The following is a 21,426-nucleotide window of genomic DNA, read 5'->3' as shown; positions in this document are numbered from 1 at the left end:
GGTTTATTTATATAATTTGCTTCTTATATGCAATTTTCCCTTAGATTTTTAACCATCATAGTATTATTATTATTATTATTATTATTTCACCTTTTGTGAGGTTTAGGTCATCCGGTCAAACAATTTGCTCTTCGCAAGTGTTGTTTGTGGTTCTTACATGCATCATTCCTTTATTTGGTTGATTGAATATTTGGATTTGTCCATTAAAGCTAGTATTGTTTGCACATCTTTAGTGTTTTATTTTGTGCTGCTTTTTTAAATATTTTGTATTCCCTAAATGTAGCTCCTGGCTGATACTCAAAATCACTAGGTTCAAGAGTAACTGAGCAAAGAAAACATGGATCATATGAGTTTCTCGTTGGTAATTAAGAGCATCTGATTGCGCATATTTCAATGAAAGAGATCGTTGCTAGGCGGTCCCAAAACCGCAAATGGATTTTTTTTTTCTTCCTCATGCAATATGAGAGCATTCTAAATGCTGAAGTCATTAGGCTGCGTTTGGCAAAGGGATAAGGAAGATGGGTTAAGGAGAAGGGTTAACTTAGTTAATCCATTGTGAAGGGTTAAAAATAATCTAATTCCGTTTGGATTCGATAGTTAAGATAAGGGGTTAAGTCTTTTGTGTTTGGCAAATGAAGAAGGGCTAAGGAGATTAATCTCATTATTTTTCAAAAAAATACCACTTTCGCCCTTACTAAAAATTTATAACTGGTTGCCTCATTAATATCTTCTTCGCGTTATTTACCTCTTCTAAACACCTGATGCATGAATGTAGCGTGCAGTTTAACCAGCAAATCATTCCATTTCATATGGTGCAAGAATAATTTTGTTAATCTCTTCTATTGCTTTAATTCATAATTCACAATCTAGCAAGAACACCACCGTGCTTCTGATTCATATTTTCATATGCATATCTCTAATCTATTCTTCGCAGTTACAGCCCACCGTGCGTTCATTGTCAGCATGATCCTTTCATATGCATATCTCTAATCTATTCTTCGCAGTTACAGCCCACCGTGCGTTCATTGTCAGCATGATCCAAAATTTTCAATAACACTACCTGGTTGTTCGCAGTTACAGCCCACCGTGCGTTCATTGTCAGCATGATCCAAAATTTTCAATAACACTACCTGGTTGAAATTAGATTTTCCATAAAAAACATATATTTCATGAAAACAAAGTTTAGGGATTTCTCTCTGTTTTTTTTTTTGAAAAGAAAAAAAGCTAGGATCTAAAAACAAACCCCAACCACCAACATCAATACTGTAACATGGCTGGATACAAAATTGTAATTATCATCTGACAACATTTTTCTCCCTTGCTGGGCATGTATACAAAAAAATGTACAATAAAAAAATAGTTTAAGGATTTCTTGCATGTAAGTTATGTGGAGACTAGGTGATGAACAATCCAGATGCAGAATTTTGATTATCTGTACCTTCGGATAATCCAGATACAAAATTTTGACTTGGGATATACCTCCTTTGTGTTTTTAAAGAACTGAATCATGAAAACACCATGTGATTGCTGTATTAGATAAAAAATGAAATGACACAAAAGAAATCCTACGATTATATATTGTCTATGATCATTTGCTTAAACTGTCAGTGGCATCACATCTCCAATATTTCTTTAATACAATGTTAAATTTTGAAAAATGCTTTAGTAAATGCCAGATAGTGAAGCATGTGGTTCTCAGGTCTCTAGGAAACCAGAAGTTGATCAATCTTCAAAGTAACATAGTCGAGATGATTGCCAAGTTAAATTACCCCCTATCAACCTGTAGCAAACATGACATGGGCACAACTCCTAATTTCTCCTGCAGCCAAGTCAAAGGATCAGAATACAACAGAGGGGTTTTGTAGCTCAGAAATCAGAAGGTGTGTATATAATGCAAAATTGGAATACAGACGTGAAAGTGAATAATAAAGATGTCAAAGGATCAGAATACAGCAGAGGGGATGCATATTAGTCCTGATAATTGACTACCACCATCATTCATACTAACACAAGTAGGCACTTTTCCATGCATCATGGTCTTTAGCAAAGTTCATATTTCATTGTAACCACACGCATAGGCACTTCTGCAAGCTTCTTTACTTTTTATTAAATAAAATGATAACTTCATTATTTTGCCACTATTAGATTGTTCAAAGTTCTCTTTCAGCAATCTAACTACATGCAATACCCCAAATCCTATTTTGTCTCTGTTACGAAGCTAAAAATTCCATCCTTCAGTAAAAATTGTATGATTCAGCAATAAGTGGTAAGAATAAAAATAAATTAAACCAGAAGGCCCAACAAGCTCACTGTCCCACCCGGAAAGTTTATATTGTTATAGCTCATTAGAGATAGAACTCTTCAAGTTAAACATGGATGCTCAACTTGCAATTGTTAGCTGGAAAGCAACTTGCTCATAAACATTATACTGTTTGTAAAGTAATGTTTCAGTAGAAAATACTCTTAATGCCACTCCTGCACAACATAGCATGTATTCTAAATGTCCAAAATCCAAGTTATATAGTAAAAGTCTATCATAACCATAACAAAGAGTTTTCCAGCACTGTGTAAATTCGTGGCTAAGAAAAATAAAAGATTAGTAGTCCTCTCATATAAGGTATTGAGAGTTATAAGGTATTGAGATTTCATTGAATAACACCATATATGTCAAAGTTTATATACCTTGATGACAATAGAGGTGACTCTTTTATCTACACAAAATTATGTTACTGAACGAAGAGCATACTGCTCCGAGAACTTCCTCATTATTTCAACAGACTTTTTGTTAGACCCTAGAGGGGGGGTGATTAGGGTCTTATGCTAATCTAATCCGATTAAATGCTAATTAAAATTAATTAACAAGTATATTCTTGCAAGATAGATATACAAGAGTTATAAGCAAGAATAAGCAATATGAACAAGTGATATATCCTAGCAATGAGATATACTATGAATTATATGCAAGGATATAAAAACTAACACAAGATGATATATCCTACCAAGAGATATACAATATGATGTATGCAAGGATATGTCAACTAACACAAGGGTAAACAATATAAACAATATAGTGGATGAAATAAATGAGTAATGCACAATTGGCGATATAGGATAAATACAAAAACAAATACGCCAAAGACAAACTCAAACAAGCAATATGATCACGGAGTTCGGACCTTCCGTCCTACGTCTCCGCTCCCCACTCCCGGGGAGAAATCCACTAACACAATCCGGTTTGGAAGCCGGAACTTCTTCTACACACTCGGTTTTCTAGCTAACCGAAAACTCTACAACTCACACTCTTGCAATCACACTCTACACCCACTAAGTGTTGGACCTAGCCGTGTCTCCCTCAAGTGCTCGGTTACAACCTCTCCCTAGGCACGTCAACCGACGCCACTCCTCTTGGGACGATCCCCGACTCTCACCACACACTCCTCACTCGGTGTACAAGAGTATTACAAAGTGATTTAACAATTAAGCACAATATAGCAAATGATTGTTCTCTCTAACAAGGTGAGAACTCAATTAGGCTCAACTCAATGTCACACTATCCCACAACCCAATTATATAATGTATGCAAATACAATAAGCTCAATAGGTTGTGTGTGAACAAAGAGATAATAAAATCAACTAAACTCAATATGAACACTAGCTTAATAAAAAGATAATCAAACAATATAAAATATGAAGCTAGATTGAGTTTAGAAAACTTCTCAATAGATCAAGAGTGGAAGGAGAAGAGTTGGATGCTCAAACACCAATAGATGATCTCCTCAAGCTCTTGTGGAAGTGATTCACAAAACCAAAACACTCAAATGCTTAAAAGCTTATAAACACACTTAAACCAAACATAAACCCTTGATTAAAAACTTTCTTAAACTTGTTTTTAAACTCTCTTAATCTACTAGAAAAGACATCAGCAATGGGGTATATATACCCACTAGAAATCTCAGCAAAAACCCCCAAAACAAAATGACCAAAAAGCCCAAAACAGAAGTTCTGCAACGGCTAGAAAAATAGCCGTTGGGAGACCTGACAACGATTCGGTCGACCGAAAAAATGATTCGGTCGACCGACCCGAAAATCCGGTCGACCGCGAACGTTTCTGAAAATCTGCTGTGATACACGATTTTGTAAAATCAATTAGGCACAGTAAATCAACTCCAAAAATAGTAAAATTTTGTGGGAAGTTTATAAATATGTAGATAAACATGTCAGAGAAAGAATTTTTTAAATATCACTTCTCATTTGTGAAAACTCATCAGTTTTGTAAAACATGCACGAACATGTGCACGAACGAAAACGTGAATTTGTAAATTCCTTTAAACATAACAAATCAATTCCAAACTTGATGAAACTTTGAGAAATGTTTGCAAATGATATTTTGAACATGTTATAAAAAGAATTTTCCAATTTGCATTTCTTAATTGTGAAATCTCATTATTTTGCAAAAGTATTCAAAACATGAAAAACCCAAAACCATGCATGTATATATATAACTATATATATACATAGAAACCAAATACGTGTGTGTATATGATATTGAGCTTAAGGTACTTAACACACATAATATAAAATCTAAACTAGATTACCCAAGCTTTATCTTGATCTTCATTGTAGCTCAACTTGGTACACATGCGGATGAAGCTTGAACTTGATCTTTAACTATGAATTGCATGTTGCTTCACTCCACAATTCCGCCAACCTCCATTTGATATCATCGTTATGGCGCAATCCATCCATCCTCCAACTACGTTGTTTGCCTAGAATAAATGCGAAAACACAAACACTAGACAAACAACATTAGAAGTAAATTGTTTGTTAAACATCATCAAAACAAGAAGGCCAACACTTTTCACTTGGCTCAGCTACAAATATCGCAAACATCAAAATGGAAAGTTCACTTTTACCACCAAAATAACTAGTACAACCATGTTCATGACTAACATCAAAAAGGTTTATCACTCTAAGATCGGGATAAATTTAAGGTCGTACCTTCTTTTTTCCTATCATATTAATGAAAATATGTCTATCCTATTATGGTTTACAAAGATCTTGCACAATTTTCTCTACGACATGTGAAACAAATTTTACCTGACACCACCATAGATTCTACTACCACCAAATTGCAGTCTAAAATAAAAGGAATATGACATATTAGTACAGATATTGGGCTACCAAGCACATGCTTAGGACACTTAAGAGTGGTGAAGAATTTACAAGGGAAAAAGAGCAAAGAGAGGGACATTTGAGGTATGTATAGGCAAGTAAAAGTTGTCAGTGTGTGTGTGTTTGTGTGTGCGCGCGCGTGCGCCTTGCTTCGTGGTAATAGATGGAGTTGGGCCACAACCTTTGCTTCAAGAAAAATAAAAACAGTTACAAATTGGGAAATAAGTAGAAGAAAGTGATCCAAGAGCAATAACAGTCTCTAACAAAGTGAAGTTTTAGCCAGAAGGAAAATTCAATTAACCCAACATTCCTTCAATTCCGAATCAGGATAACCACAAAAGAATCAACTCCATAACTATCACAAAACATGTGAGCTACACAAAGAGCCTATTTATATTTAGCTTCCTTTTGTGGTGGTTTAAAGATCCCCCTAATGATTTATATAGAGCATCTGAAGTATTTATTTCGAAGGAATTCATGCGAGATGATATAGTAATGAAGCCCCAACACCAATCAACCACCAAAAGCATGAAATTGATGTTGGGCTAATCTTTCTTCTATAGTAAAAATTCTATTTGACTCATTCCAGTGTAATTCGATTATTTGCTGTGAAAATAGATAATGCACGCTAGTTCTAACACAATTCCTTCCAATCAAAGTACATGCTAATGAAATAATCAATTATGGATGTCTCTTCGTCTTCCTCCAATTGGATTTGTATCCCTATACAAAAGCAACTAGAGCTTTATCCCTTTTAGGCAATTGAGGCTTGTATAAGAAACATTATGACCTCAATCAATCAAATAAATAATAAGAAAACGAGTAAGATTTTGTTGAAACCCTAACCTTTGGCGCGAACCACACGATGAGATCGCCGGATCGACGGAGGTGGCGCCAATCGGGGGCCGACGCCGATGAAGGCACCGTTGCCAGCAGAAGCTTGAGCTTGAATACTCTTCACTTTCGATTGGTTGCTTTGTTCAGCTTATTAGGGTTTTTATTTTACTGTAATTCCCCAATTTTATTATCGTCTCTCTCTGCTCCACTCTGCTGAGCTCGAAGTACTTATGATAATCACATTTTTATTACAATTTTATACCCTCATTATCTATTTTATATGAATAAATATACAATTAATAATTATTGTTAGCTTAGTTTGCACATAAATATAAATAAATATTATTAAATATAAAAACCCCTCAAAATCTCTCTTCTCTATTCTTAGCATTTTAGAAGCCCATGAGTGAAGCCCAAAGAGCAAGTGAAATGATCTCCAAGATAATTATCATGTTGTTGTGGACTTATTTGCATTTTTTTTTATCAAATGAAAGAGGCTGGAATTTGATTGCTGCCAAAGAGTTGAAAATTATCTTGAATGGGCCAGTCTTGTGAGCTCTCATAGAATACATATGGGCCGGTTGAGTTTCAAAAAAAAAAAAAAAAAAAAAAAAAAAATTTTTTGGAAAATCAAATAGATCAGAGGGCCGGATTATGGTTGCACATGGGCCAAAGAAAAATCAATTGAATTCACACACATCATGACCGGACTATTTTGCTGTAAATTTGGATTGGACCAGCTCTTCAATTTCGGTTTTTTTTTGTGAAAATCAAATGGGAACTCAATTGGGCCGGCTGCTGCATAAATGAGACCAAACTTATTGGACCGGATTTTCTTTTGAAAATCAAAGAAATCATATGGGCTAAAGAAGAACCAAAAAGCAAATTCAAATGTGGAGATTGTTGCTTGGGGCTCAAGACAAATCCAATGGCTCATATTCATTGAAGATTACTATAAATAGGGGTAGAGAGTGAGGGGTTAGAGGTGTGAAAATTTTGTAAACTCCTTTTGGAGAGGAGGGCTACTCTTAATTGAGAAGGCCTTCCAAAAATTGTAACTTTAGTTGCAATTAATAATAATAATTTTTTCACCACTTTAAATATTTCTTCTCTTTGTTGGATGATGAAGAGGATGATGAAGAATTATTTGGAGGTTTGCATTTTCTTTCCTTTTTCTCTTTTATTTCCTTTTTATTGCTTATTAGTGTAGATTTATTTCTATGCTTGTAGTTTAGATTTTATTTTCTTGTTAAATAGCCAAGAGGCTAGAACCCTCTTGCCTTAGATTTATTTCATGCTTATAGAATAGATTTATTTTCTTGCATTTAATTTTTGCAATTTTATTTTATAGTTTAGATTTTGCAATTTAATTTGTAGTTAGATTTTAATTTCTTATACTATTCACCTTGAGGCTAGAACCCTCTTGGGTTTAGTTTTTCTTTTTGTTTATTTTTATTTTGTTTGATTCGCCTTTAGGCTAGAACCCTCTAGGGAATCACCCTTTTCTAAGAAGTGGGTTCAATTTTAGATTATCCATATCTATAATTGAATCCACCATCTTTAATTTCTTGCATTTTCTTTTATTCTTGAATTTTATTCTTCATTCTTGATTTTTTTATTTTATTCATTTTTCCTTCTCACCTTATTGATCATACTCAAATCCACTCTCACTTACACTTTGCACTTATTCACACACCATTTTCATTCTCTCAATCTCTTCACAATCACATTCACTTATCACTCCTACTTGTCACACACACAACATAAGAACCGATTTTATATTTTCTCCTACAAAACACCTTCCTCGTGGGATCGATATCTTAAATACTATAACTTGACACGGTTGTGCACTTGCAACCTTTTTGGTACATGTTTATACCGCATCAACTTAATTTATCGTAATTCCCCAATTTTACCGGAGAATATTTTTCTCATATTGACGCTGCCTACCCTCTCGTGAGAAGGTGGAACAAGCTTGTTCCGCCTTATCACGAGGAATAGTAATCCCTTATTTTGACGGGATAAGTAGGCTGTTGAGGTCACGTGGGGTTTGTTAACCTTGGTTTTTTTTTTCTGTTTGGCAGGCTAATGAAGGGTTAAACCCCCTTAACCCTTTATTTAACCCCTTGCCAAACGCAACCACAAGTCCTAGGGTCCGAAAAGGATCTGAGGGTTTCTTTGGTGAGAACTTCCAGCAAATTAAGCACCACATCACCATCATACTTATGATCCCCTGTTAGCGATTAGCTGAATCCCCTTGATGCTACTTCCTCCTCCCTTTGTTCACTGTAGCTTTGCAAATCTACGTCGTCGTCATGGGCTGCGACATTGCTCACAGCATGGAAATTGGTCTAGAGAGAGTTGAGAGTGACGAGAGAGATATTTTTGGGAGTCTTATTAACAAGTTTCATTGATTTTAATTTTGTGTATTTGTGTAATGTGATTCGCTCAATCAAATACTAGTATGCTTTGTTCTACATCTTCAGAAACTCATGCTCTCTCTTATTTTTAGCATGCCTTTATCCTTCTACAGTTTGAAATAAAATGATAGATTGATTACACTTCGAATGGAGGAGTTGTGATTGGACTCGTTTGATCCAATGGTTCTCTCAAAGGATCATAGGAAGGAGACACATGACTACATTTCGTCGCATTGCATTATTGGCCACAACAATTTAACATGTTTGGCAAAAGCTTTATATATACGTGAGACACTAACATCTATGCTTAGTTTTGGTCAACTTTGAGCTGCATTATCTGGCTTGTTATTGCGGAGTGTGATGTACTCTCAATGCATACATGGTGAATGGAATAAAATAAGTTTCATTGACGAAAAAAAAAACTTTATCTAACTGATAGCAAGCATATAAACTTTTCCTACTAACACCAAAGCATCATTGTTCTACACCCCCATCCCCTTGTACATACAAGCTAATGAAACGGAGCTAATGAACCAGAGCCGATCTACTAACCATATTCAAAAAACCAAAAGCCAAACATTATGTTGTCCATAGAGTTGTCCAAACAAGCCGGCCCGGACCAGGTAAAATGCCTAGCTCGGACCTGGGTCCGGGCCAAACCGGGTCAAGCTCCGGGCCGGCCTGGATTTTCTTTTTTTTTTTTGTATTTTTTTGATTTTTTTGCTAAAAATTGATTAAAAAATTTAGATTTACCTTATTATATCTATATAAGTATATATTAGTATATACTTACAATTAGTATATAGCTATATATATTATATGTAAGTATATATAAGTATACATTAACGACCATATCATACTATAATTATATATAGTATACATTAGAAATATATATGTAAGTATATATAAGTATACATTAATGACAATATATACTTATAAATATATATAAGTATGCATTAATGACCATATCATACATATAATTATTATATTATTAAAAAAATATATATATATATATATATAATATATAATATATATATATATATATAATATATATATATATATATAATATATATAATATATATATATATTTAGAGAGAGCAGAGAGGACGTTACACGAAGAGAGGAGACAGAGAGAGAGAGCAGAGAGACAGAGGCCGGCCGCTTTATGCTTGGTTCCAACACTAAAATTTTGCTGTTTGGCCTAGTGATGTGTCATATTGCCCATCCACTCATTCCAATTCCCAACCACTCCCCAACCCATGTGATGTGAGCCCCAGATTTCAATGAGTGGAGGGGAAATATGCACCTCACTACAAGCCCACAAAAACTTAGCCTTGGTAACAAATATACTATTTTTTTCTCATATATATATATATATATATATATATATATATATATATTATATATATATATATATCATAATTTTAACAAATTAAAAAATCGGGCCGGACCCGGGTCGAGCTTCACCACCTCGGCCCAGACTCGACGGGCCCGGAGCCCGACCGGCCCAGCTTTTCTGGGCCTTATCCAGACTCGGGTCGGGTTCAGACCCAGCCAGGTCCAAGCTCGATGCTCATTTGGACAGCCCTAGTTCTCCAGAACTTGTACATCAAACACCAAACAGAGCCTAGCAACAAAATAACAAATCCAAAGAACTCATATCAAAATCTGTTGTTTTATATTACACTGAGAAATTTTACACATGGTAAGCCTAGCAATAATTACTTTGGCGAGAACAGAATCAAACAAGAAAGTAAACCTATAGTTTGTAAATTGACGTAACAAGATGATGTCAACTAAGAAAATAGAAAGCTATATTTCTAGTTTTATAACTGCTGCCAATGCCATTGATACTTCAAAAAGATTTACTGGAGTACCGAAGTTGTCAGCTCTATAATCAAAGGCTACAAAATGGCAAAATTTCAAAACTAACTCATTTGGAACTTTATTTTTAAAAACATAACTATTTATCTTTTATTTAGTATACGACCTAGTAAACTAGGTGAAAATGCTAAATAAGTTACGAAAACTTCACGGGACTTAGAATATCGTGAAGCTTAGTGCTTAATTAATCAATCAACACTAAACAAAAATCCCGTAAAGTTTTCGTAACCTTTTTATTTAGCGCTGATTAATTAAGCACTACATTTCACAGGATTCTAAACACGTGAAGTTATCATAATTTATCTAGCATTTTCGACACAGTTTTAGTGAGCAGATTGAAACTAAGTCGAAAATGAAATATAAATATGAAATATATAGATTTTTGAAAATAAATCTCAAATACAGTTGATTTTGAGGAACTTGTACCAAAAACTCTCACCAGTGTACAAATTACATCAGGGCACCCGTGTAGAATGAGGATATCGTCGCCCCTCAATCGGTTATTTGTTGCTAGCCGTTGGATGCGACAGCTGTCAAGACCATGGAGCTTGAAGTGGTCCCCATCACCGCGGCTTTCCTCTCACATGATTTAACCGGCAACTAGGGTTTTGAAAATCGAAAACCCCAAATCCCACAAGAGCTAGGTTTTTTGAATCTCCCAGCCATAAACGGGAACACGATAACTAGGGTTTTAAGTCTCTCGTCCCCGAACAAATTGGCAGAGATCCGAACCAATGGCGTTCTCCTTCTCAACTCCTTCGCCTCAATTCCCGAACCCTCAACCTCAGCAGCAGACCTCCCTTTTCCCTCCTTCGCTCAGCTCAGGCAGCCAGCCCTCAGCAGCCGCAGTTCCAATTTCAACCGCAGCCTCAGCTCAGCCTCAGCCTCGCCCTCAACAGAACCAGCAGCAGCAGCAGCAGCAGCAGCAGCAAGCCAGCAGCAGCAGCAGCAGCAGCAGCCAGCAAATTACGCCATCTTTACTGTGCGAATAAAACCCTGCAGTACACATACCAAAGTGGACCGATCTCCATCCAGATTCTCAGAAGTTGCTTCTTCAAATTGAGTGCGTCTTCTTGATCCTTCCCTTAAAATAAAAAAGGAAGTTTCTTTTTTGTTTTTATTTACTTGTTCATTTCAACAGGCGAGAGTGACGGTATCACTGCTCGTATACTTTTATCTTCTTATTGCAGAAACTTCTCCTCCTAATCGAGTTTTTTCTTCTTTGATCCTTCCTTTGTTTGAAAGTTAGCTTTTATTTAGAGTATATAATTGTAACCCACAAAGCTCATCACAACTAAAGAAAAAAGAATTGTACTTTCATCAAGAGAAAGTGTTAACTAAATCTTTTGAAGTGGGCGCGTATAGGAAGTGCATATTCATGAGGTAAGCATCATTATTAAGGGCGTAGCAGCCAATCAAATTATAACTAAACATCCTAGTATATATATATATATAATATAGCACACAACACGACAGCACACCACGAACACACACACACACACACTACACAGCACACAGCACACACACGATATATATATATATATATATATAGTATATATATTAATAATATATATATATATGTATATATATATATATTAGGGCACACACACACACAGCCACACACACACACAACACATATATATAAGTATATATATATATATTATATATATATATATATATATAATATAATATATAATAATGAGAAAAATGGTATGCTCTTGGATTACCAGGCACAAGTTTTTTGTGCTTGGTCAGTCTTGAGGTGACATATTCCGTGCTTCCACTCATTGGAAATCGCGGGGCGCCCACATTCACTATGGAGTTTGGGTCCCCAGTGCGTGAGAATTGGAAATGCAGTTGTGCCGATGAGAATATACGTCACCTCACATACGCAGCCACGAAATGTTGTTGCTAGTACGCGAATAATCACACATTTCTCTCTCTCCTCTGCTCTCTATATATATATATATATATTATATATATATAATATATATTATATATGATTCCATGAGGCTAAAGCGTCATGCGTCGTTCTGACGCCTTCATCCACTCGTATTAATTTTAACAGGTTCGAATGAATAGAACTTTTCACATAGCTTCGACGAGGAGGCGTCAAACGGCAGATAGGTTCACCCCAAACTTGGTTGTGTTGGTTTCGAATTGTCTCAAGTTTTAACGGAGGCGGATGCATCGCACAAATGTAAGGCTCAATCATCGTGTGATTTTAGGACGCCCGGGTCGCCTTTAGATGATTATCTAAGGCATCACACCCTTAGGACACTTTTCCGCATAATATTTATATATATATATATATATATAGCGAAAGAGAAAATATGTGGTATGCTTGCGTACCCAAGCACAAATTTTGTGCGTGGTAAGTGACGGGTGACAACAAATCGCCGCTTCACTCATTCAAATGAGGGATCAATCTTCCACATGAGTTTGAGGAGTTGAGGAGTGCATGAGGAATATACTAACACCAATTTGATTGAAGTGGAGAAAATTGTGTGCACTCACTACCAATCACACTTTTGCTTTACGGTAGCGCAAGCATACCCATATTTGCTTTATATATATATATATATATATATAATCATAATATATATATATTATATATATATAAGAATAAATGGGTATTGCTTTGGTACACCAAACACAAATTTATGCTTGGTAGTGAGGTGACATAATCCTCTTCACTCATTCAAATTAAGGGACTACATTCAGCATGGCGTTGAGGAGTGTATGGGGCGATATATAACCATTGAATGAAGTAGAGGGATTATTCACCTTCACTACCAAGCATAATTTTTTATACTTGTAAACAAGCATACCCATTTTTCTCATATATATATATTATATATATAATTATTATATATATATATATTTATATATATATATGGGATGTTATATATATAACCTGGAGACGGCAAGATGTGAGGATACACAAAATCTTTCAAAACCTTGGATATTATTATATTAATATGCTATCGACACCAACATCATATGTTTATATGTAAAAAAGTAGGATAATGCTTCAAGTTTCATAATAATAGGTTTTTGAATGAAATTTAATGTAAATTCTAACTCTGTGCATATAGTGCATGAACTAAACACTAGTTATCCCCAATCTGATTATCTCCAATATGGTTGAATGCCTGTCTTGTGTTGGATGACTCTAGCGCGTGTTTGGGTATTAAATTGTATATAGAAATTACATTAATTTGGTGGTAAATTCCTTGAAGCCTCCCTGCAGTTGGGAGGCTTTTCCCATGAACTATCCTGACTTTCTTCCCACCAAAACCCCCTTAACTTTGGGGCGTCTCAAATAAAACCCCTTTGCATTCATACTTCGCATGGACTCCCAATGGTGTAAATGGATCAACAAGTACTTATCAACGTTTTAAATGTCAGATGTCGGGTTCATGTCGGATGGTTAAAATCCATGTCGGATAGCGGAAATCAGAGATATATCGGGGGACATGGACTAAATATCGGATTGTCATATCAGGTGGTGCGCATATGTATAATATTATGTCCGAAATGTAATCTAAGTATTCCTAAATTCAATGTAAGCATACTTTATAAATTCTAGAGGTGGCGTCGGCGATGGGTGGATTCTGACGTCGCAGGGAGGTAGTGTCGGCCACGAGACGTCGCAGGGAGGCAGTGTCGGCAACGGGGCTCTTCTTCTTCTTCGTCTGTTTGTGGTCCTTCGGATGAGTTACCGACCACCCTCTTCTCTTTATCCCGACGATGGGATACCCTGCCACCCTCGGGTTTGGTTAGAGTTCAGATTTCGGGGCGCAACAGGAGATGGACGACGGGGGTCCGAGATGGAGGTAGGGGAATGACGTCGTCGTTCATGAAAGGAGTGATCGTTTCCCAAGTCCGTCGTATCCCTAATTTTTCTCTTTTTTTCTATCGGTTTCATAAGAAACCCTTAAACATGAGAACGGGTCAAAAGGGTTTGGGTTTTTATCACTAAACCCAAACCCGATAACAAAAAACAGATCTAAAAAAGGGCCATATCAGTCGATTTTTCAAGGCTGAAAAATCGGTCGATATGTCCGATATGGTCCCGATATTTTCGATTTGGCCCTGAAAACCGATATATGAGTTGAAAACGCTCATGTCGTGTCGCTCAAGCCCTCAAACTGGACATGTCGGCCGACATTTAAAACCTTGGTACTTATTTCCTACACAGTCAAAATAAAGTGGGCCAAACGAAGCCATAAAATGTTTGTCGGGGGGGGGGGGGGGTTTCTGTGGGAGGAGTTTCATAAACGTTTGAGGTGGGGTGCGGAAAAAATTAACGGGGATTCCTGTAGGACCCCATAAAGTCCAGGGATTTTTTTGGTGAAAATTTACCCTTAATTCGGAGAGTTGAAGTTATGTTTCTGACTTTTTGATTCCTGACTTGTATTTCTGCTTCTAGAAGTTGACTTTTGAATCAAGGGAGGTCAGCCATGATATTTTATGGTTGAAAGTTTTGACTTCCTGACCATTTTCGGGCTAGGTATCAGGCTGCATAGCATGCATTCTCTATTTAGTGTAATTCGACTTATAGAAATTTTGATCTTGCATTGGAATTTCACACTACGATTTACATGCAAACTGAAGGTTGGTTCAAGGTCATTACAAAACTGTTGGCATGACTTATCTTTTTGTTGATAATTTAGGGTACACCAATTAGGGTTTCTAGACTTCTTAACTTGTCCATCAAAAGCCTATTTGACATTCCCACTCTATCCATAGCCTGGAGTTAGTGGAATTCTTCACCATTTAAGTTGTATTTGTATGAGTTGCAAAGCTTGCTATTGCATCCTTCAAGCTGTTCCCAGGTTCATTGCCTAGATTTATTAGCAAAGAGATCTTTATCTCCTGCCTGATCCTCGTTCCAGTCTCTATCGTCATTCATCTCACTTTCTCCAAGTGGGCATGCATGCCTATCCATTACGATCATGCATGATGGAAGACTTCAATATGTCCACTTATTTTAATGGAAGAGATGATATATCAAACCACAGTTATCACTACTGGGCACGATCTTAACTTCAAGCATTTGTGTTCTGACGGTATTTTTTGGTTTTTTTTTTTTTTTGGGGGGGGGGGATGTGGCTTTGGGTTGGGGGTTTGTGTACCTGTTTTATGCTGGGAACTGGGAAAGAGTGGCGGCATAAACGAACGTTGTCTGGCAAGTGTTTGTGTTTGTGTGTGTTTTTCCTTTTTTTGGGTGGGCTGGATGTACATTTTATATGGGGTAGAGAGCCAACCACGAGGACTATTTTGTAGTGCTGCAGAGTTCCATCTTAGATCAAGTTCAATCCCCAATTCCTGCACAGACCCCATTTCAAGTTCAAGTTGCTTGTTCTGTTACTCTTCGAGTTCGGGGAGAGTTTCTTAACAACATAGATATAGGAAGACATTCTTTTATTAGCAGATTGGTGGCAGCTGATCCATAATGAAGCTTGAAACTAGTCACTTTTCACTAAGACTTTCATTAACACATGCCTTTCTAAATGTCTTGAAATTCAAGTTACAAAAATCTTCAGGGACTTTCAAAGTTAGAATCAATGAAAATGATATTCCAAATGTCATTTATCTATTTCCAATACCTAGGTTCAGTTAATGTGTCATTAAACTAAATTTTCTTTTTAAATTCTAAGTATGACTAGACCCTTGATTTTGTGATGATCTGTTTCAAGAGGTATATTTTACACCCTAGAAAAGTCCGTGACACTAGCTTCTGATACGCACTGATCATGTAGCAACTATTCTTGCTGCATCAGGATGAAGAAATGTGAAGAAGTTGTTGTCATGGGTTGGACATGGTTTTTTTTCTCTGCCTCCGTGTCTGTGGTGGTTTCTTTTTTCTTTTTGTTGTATGGCTTTTTTCCCCCTCTCAAGCATTGGGGTATATGGGTTGAATTTATATTCTTATGTTAATCTTTTGCTATTTGATCATCATCAGAGAACGTTGTTGCAAGCATCATGATTTGGATGGGTAGCAGTGTTAGCATTCTATTTTGCTAGGTTTGTAATCGGTTATTATTTCATTTTATACAATGTATTCTAGTAATTGCATTCTTGAATTTAATAGCTAGTGACATGAAATCGCAATAAGGCTATAGTATATACTCTCAGACTATTGCTTGAGTAGCGCTACTTCGAATATAAAGTTGTACCACAATGATGATACTTATTCTGAAGCCCTACCTCAAATAGGCCTCTTTCAGTCTTCTTCCACTATCACCTGCTTCTTCCTCATAAAGGCGAGAATTTGTGAAGGAAAGGATTGCCTATTTTTATTTGTTACTAGCTACATTGGTATGCTTCTGAAGGGAAAAAGTGGAAGAAATAGAAGTGAAACATTTTAAGTTTTGCCTAGCCGATGTTTTGCTGCACAAGAAGCTTTAGATGCATCATGTTTTATGAACTTTTCAATTGTAAACAGGATTAGGCATTTTGAATGCTAACCTTCATATGAACCTATTTAACATGTAAGGTCTCTTTGTAATATAGGGAGCATATTTTGGAGTACAGAGATGAGAGTCAAAGGCTAGATCAGTGTAGCCGGCTTTACGATTCTTCAGTATCAAGCGACAATTTTGATCTTGTCACTAGTCAAATTATACAGGTTCTTCTCTATGTTCTCTTGCTACCCTAAGCTATTCTGTGATGATCATCATTTAGATTACAGGTTGCTAATTTTCAGCTATTTCACACTCCACGCCTTATTGATTTAAAATTTTATGTTCCCCACAATGTTGTGCTAATTCATGTCTTTGGGCCAGTGTTGGCGATTGTTGGTGTTAGAAAACACCCATGTTGCATGGATATGGGTGCAGGTGTGGAGACGAACACGAGTGCTGATACGAGACACAAAAAAATAGTAAAAGTTAGGACACGGGGACACGGCTGTATACATACATATTAAAAGTAATAATATATATGAGATTGATATTTTTTTTCATCCACATGTTATGAGAACTAAAATCCTTATACCATTGTTATGTTTTCTTTATCGAGTATATTATAAGTTGCAAAACCGCTCATATTTGAATTAAGATACCTAAAATCATACTAGTTCACAGGTTTGTGCTAAAACTAACATGTCCTGAGTCCAATGAGCTGCATAAATTTGAGATGAAGTGTACAATATACTTTCAAAAGTGTATCATGAGTTTTTTGAACTAAATATGTGTATACGATTGAATACACTGAATAAATGTATGTATATATATCCAAGAAGTGTCCACGGAGTGTCGGACACGGACACGGATACGGGAGCCAAGTTGAAGTTTCTGGGTGACCTAGGTAAACACTTATTGAGATGCCGTTTATTCTTACTTCTCACTGAGTATACCATGTGAAGTTTTGGACTTGAAAGTGTGAGAATTTTTGTACTTTCTTTGGTATCGATTTTCAAATATCTGTACTTTCTTTGCGGTGAAATCCTACTTTTAGTTATTTTTTTAATATCTTGCCAAGTTTGCTCGGATCTTGTCAACTTAGCCAAGTTGCAATTTAGATTGCAAACTGAAGTTCGCCCACATTTAATTATAGAAGGGAGCAAGTGTATTAACCCTGACAGGCTTGTATCATAGATCAGATTTTAAACTGATGTGCTATATTCTAAATCATTAGTTGTTGTGACTTCATATAATGAGATGCACTGTTCCTGACACTGTAATTGTTAAGCAAGGTGAATTATTTTCTAATAATTCTATCGTGTTTGCATGGTCTACTTTGGTCATTCGCTATGACACCTGTTTTCGTAACACCTTCATCCCCATTCTCGTGCTTACTGTGTACCCCCCCGTGTACCCCCCCACCCCCACCCCCCCATTTTCTAATAATTCTGTTGTGTCGCATGGTCTAGTTTGGTCATTCACCACGACACCCGTTTTCATAAAACCTTCATCCTCGTTCTCGTGGTTACTGTGCCAAAAAAAAAGTTTAGCCGTATTACGGGACATGACAGAAAATAATAGCTTTTCTGCCTTGTTACCTTCTACTCTTCAAAACTTTCTTTGCCTGTCCCTTACCAAATTACCACGGATGTACTCTTGAGTAGAGCAGTTTCTTTATGTTACATGCATCAGACTGGTTTCAATTTTTATCTGCCTGTGTATATTATCTGATGACTGCCAATTGTTGTCACTTTGCAGGAACTGGGAGGAACCAGTACTGCTATGGAGAGGGAGAGAATTACTGTGAAAGAATTGATGACTGAAGCTAAAAATATGATGTGGAACACAGAGATTGCTATACGGTCATATATGAGGCTTAGACCAAGGTTTCGTCATCAGGATCCTTCAACTACAGCCAATAATCAAGCAACTACTGACACCTCGATGCCCATGTATGATTTCTATATCGGGCTTCCGAAAAGACCATCTCCTTTTATACAACATACAGTTTCCAGATTTGAGAAATACCTCGTTGAATGTTGTCAGTGGATTGAAGAATTGGAACAGCTGGTTTTTATGGATGCGGACAAAAGCTCGTCAACCTCTGGATCAGGCCTCCTACAGTCTCTACCTAATGTCATGTCAAATGTGCATGATTTCTTTGTTCATGTTGCTGCCAAGGTATATGAGTTGCAAGAAACTAAAGAATTTTATTACTAACTTGGTACAAAATAATGTTGATCATGGAATGTATTATGTTTGATATTATCATCACTGTATTTATAGATCTATGCTTAACATCATGCATAACATATTTACATATACTCTGTTCATTGGTACACTCCATGTGAATATCTTTCAGTTGTCATTAAGAAAAAAATATCGATTTCAGTTGTATTGCGAGAATATCGTTTCCTTAATTTACTATTTCTCTCCTTTTACTCTGTCATTGATTTTCATGTTGTAAGTTACAATCCACGGTTGTCTTTCCCACACACAAATATTCTCTTTCTACTTGTGGTAGAGAAATGATTTCCCCCCTGAACATTCTATTTCCAGTCACATATGTATTTTTCATGTTCATTAACCCAATCGTTGATTTAGCAGCCATATATTACTTATCTTTGAATACTTGCAACGAGTTTAATGGTCCTGTTGTTCACCTACCCACAATGAGTATCTAGACAATTTTAGATGGCTTAAAGCTGCAACTGTTTCTTTGTAGGTGGAGAGCCTTCACCAATACATTGAGTCTATGAAGAAAGCATATCTAGCTGACCACAGGCGTCGTGGTGATGTGAATGATCCATTTCTTGAGGCTGACAGGCGCGAAACAGCCAAACAAGAAGCTGCTGCTCGAAGAGTTCATCCTACTTTGCACTTACCCATAAATTCTGCACAATCATCCAGTCAGAGTGGAGGATTATTTTCTAGCCCAACAATGCCAGTATCAAGTGTTCAGCAACAACCAGCAGCAGGGACCTCTACTGCTTCTTCTGGTAGCAGCGGGTTCTCGTTGTTTAGCACGCCGGCTGCTCCTAGTTCATCCTCATCCCTCTTTTCTACTCCAACAACATCTGCTCCAGCTTCTAATCTATTTGGCACACCTAGTTTTACACCGCAGTCAACACCTTTTGGGACATCTTCATCATCTCTCTTTGGGTCTGCTCAGACTCCGTCGCTATTTGGATCCAGCCCATCCTTTGCATCCACTCCCGCCATGGGAGGTTCTACGCTCTTTTCGACGCCAACACTCACCTCAGGTATATTTTAGTTTCAACCTTTAGATATTTAGAATGTTATCTATTGCATAAAGACCTTAAACTAAGATCTTGGATATCAGTCACCATCGAATATACTAGTTATATATTACCTATGTTACCTGCCTGGGTACTTCTATCGGAACCCACAGCAAAACTTCATGTACACCCCTAGCATATAAGGATACATTTATTCAGATGTGTACTCAATTAATACATTTTTTAATCTAAAACACTCACCATACACTACTTTGACAGATATCCGTCACTTCATATCCACTTAATAATCTGCATAATAAAAGAAACAGAAAAATGTTATATGAATTTTGATTCTCATAACGGGGATGAAAAGAAAAAGATTAGACATGGATGAGAGTTTGTTTTCTACTAATTAAACTTCACTTGCATAGAACCGATGATACTTTGCTTCCTTCTTCTTCTTCTTTTTCCCAGCACTCTCTCCCAATATATGCTTTATCCAATACTGACAATAATTTTCAAAATTTAGGTGCTGCAGCAGGTTCAGGGGCTAGCTTTGGGGCTGCATCTGTGAGTCATGTTACTTCATTTGTTTCCCTTTTTCTTTTGCCCTTGTGCATTGGTATATAGCTCAAGGATAAGAATGGATAGCATTCTAGATCAGTTCCCTGATCAATGCACCGTTGCTTACCTGTTTGTTATTCTTTACATTTATATGTCTTCAACCTTTTCATTTTTCCTTCACAATGGCAGAAAACTTCCAGGCCTAAATCTCGTACAACCCGGCGCTAGCTAGTTTAGATCTAATTACAGTACCTGTCTCAGGGAGAGGCACCTTAAGGCTAATTACCTTGGCGAGCGACCCATGGTGATTTGCAAGAGGCCTGGCAACCCGCGTTTCCTTCTGATATAATTAAGATGGGCATGGATCATGCTGCGCATGTATTCTTTAGTGCACAATTTGGATTTTTCTGCAACTTATCTTGTCACTTCACTGGTTTGCCTTATTATTATTATTATTTCCCCCCTCTTTTTTCCTTCTTGAGGCCGTGTTCAATTGGATTTCAAATTGTAACCCTGTTTCTTGTTATATCATGTAGCAATGCTAGTTCAATTATTGGTCAGTGTGATTTTTGGGGTTCTTCGGACGGTGTAGATAATTAAAAAAAATTTACTGACATGTTTTTTGTTAGCTCTTCAAGGGAAAAGCTAGCGACATAGTAGTTAGGTGAATTTCCAGCTGAGTATATCCACCAATTTGGTCATCTGAGCTTCGTTTTTGGAATTCTGAAGACTGCCTTCATACAAAGAATAATCAACGGGGATGCCCTCCCACCTGGGAACGTAACAAAAATGCCCACCCTTGAAAATTTAACAGTAATACTCTTAACAATTGGGGAGGGGGCGAAAGAGAGAAAATTCAAAAATGTTCAGTTCTTGTCTATCTGGGTGCAACGCTCA

The 21,426-nt window shown here is 36.7% G+C and overlaps 1 protein-coding gene across 1 annotated transcript in view; it reads left to right on the top strand.

Moving 5' to 3' along the window:
- Nucleotides 1-21,089, top strand: part of LOC109838973 (nuclear pore complex protein NUP58-like) — a 25,040-nt gene extending 3,951 nt beyond the window's left edge. The window contains exons 2-8 of the mRNA XM_020407404.1: nt 1,677-1,734; nt 11,316-11,376; nt 16,836-16,950; nt 18,485-18,907; nt 19,452-19,989; nt 20,495-20,535; nt 20,719-21,089. Coding sequence (XP_020262993.1) covers nt 1,677-1,734; nt 11,316-11,376; nt 16,836-16,950; nt 18,485-18,907; nt 19,452-19,989; nt 20,495-20,535; nt 20,719-20,757 — 1,275 coding nt within the window. The 3' untranslated portion in view covers nt 20,758-21,089. The remainder of the gene's footprint in view (nt 1-1,676; nt 1,735-11,315; nt 11,377-16,835; nt 16,951-18,484; nt 18,908-19,451; nt 19,990-20,494; nt 20,536-20,718) is intronic.

The sequence above is a fragment of the Asparagus officinalis genome, chromosome 4 (assembly GCF_001876935.1).
Source record: "Asparagus officinalis chromosome 4, Aspof.V1, whole genome shotgun sequence".
NCBI classification, from domain to species: Eukaryota; Viridiplantae; Streptophyta; class Magnoliopsida; order Asparagales; family Asparagaceae; genus Asparagus; species Asparagus officinalis.
Note: the sequence above shows the minus strand (reverse complement) of the source record. Positions and strands in the feature narration are given on the sequence as shown.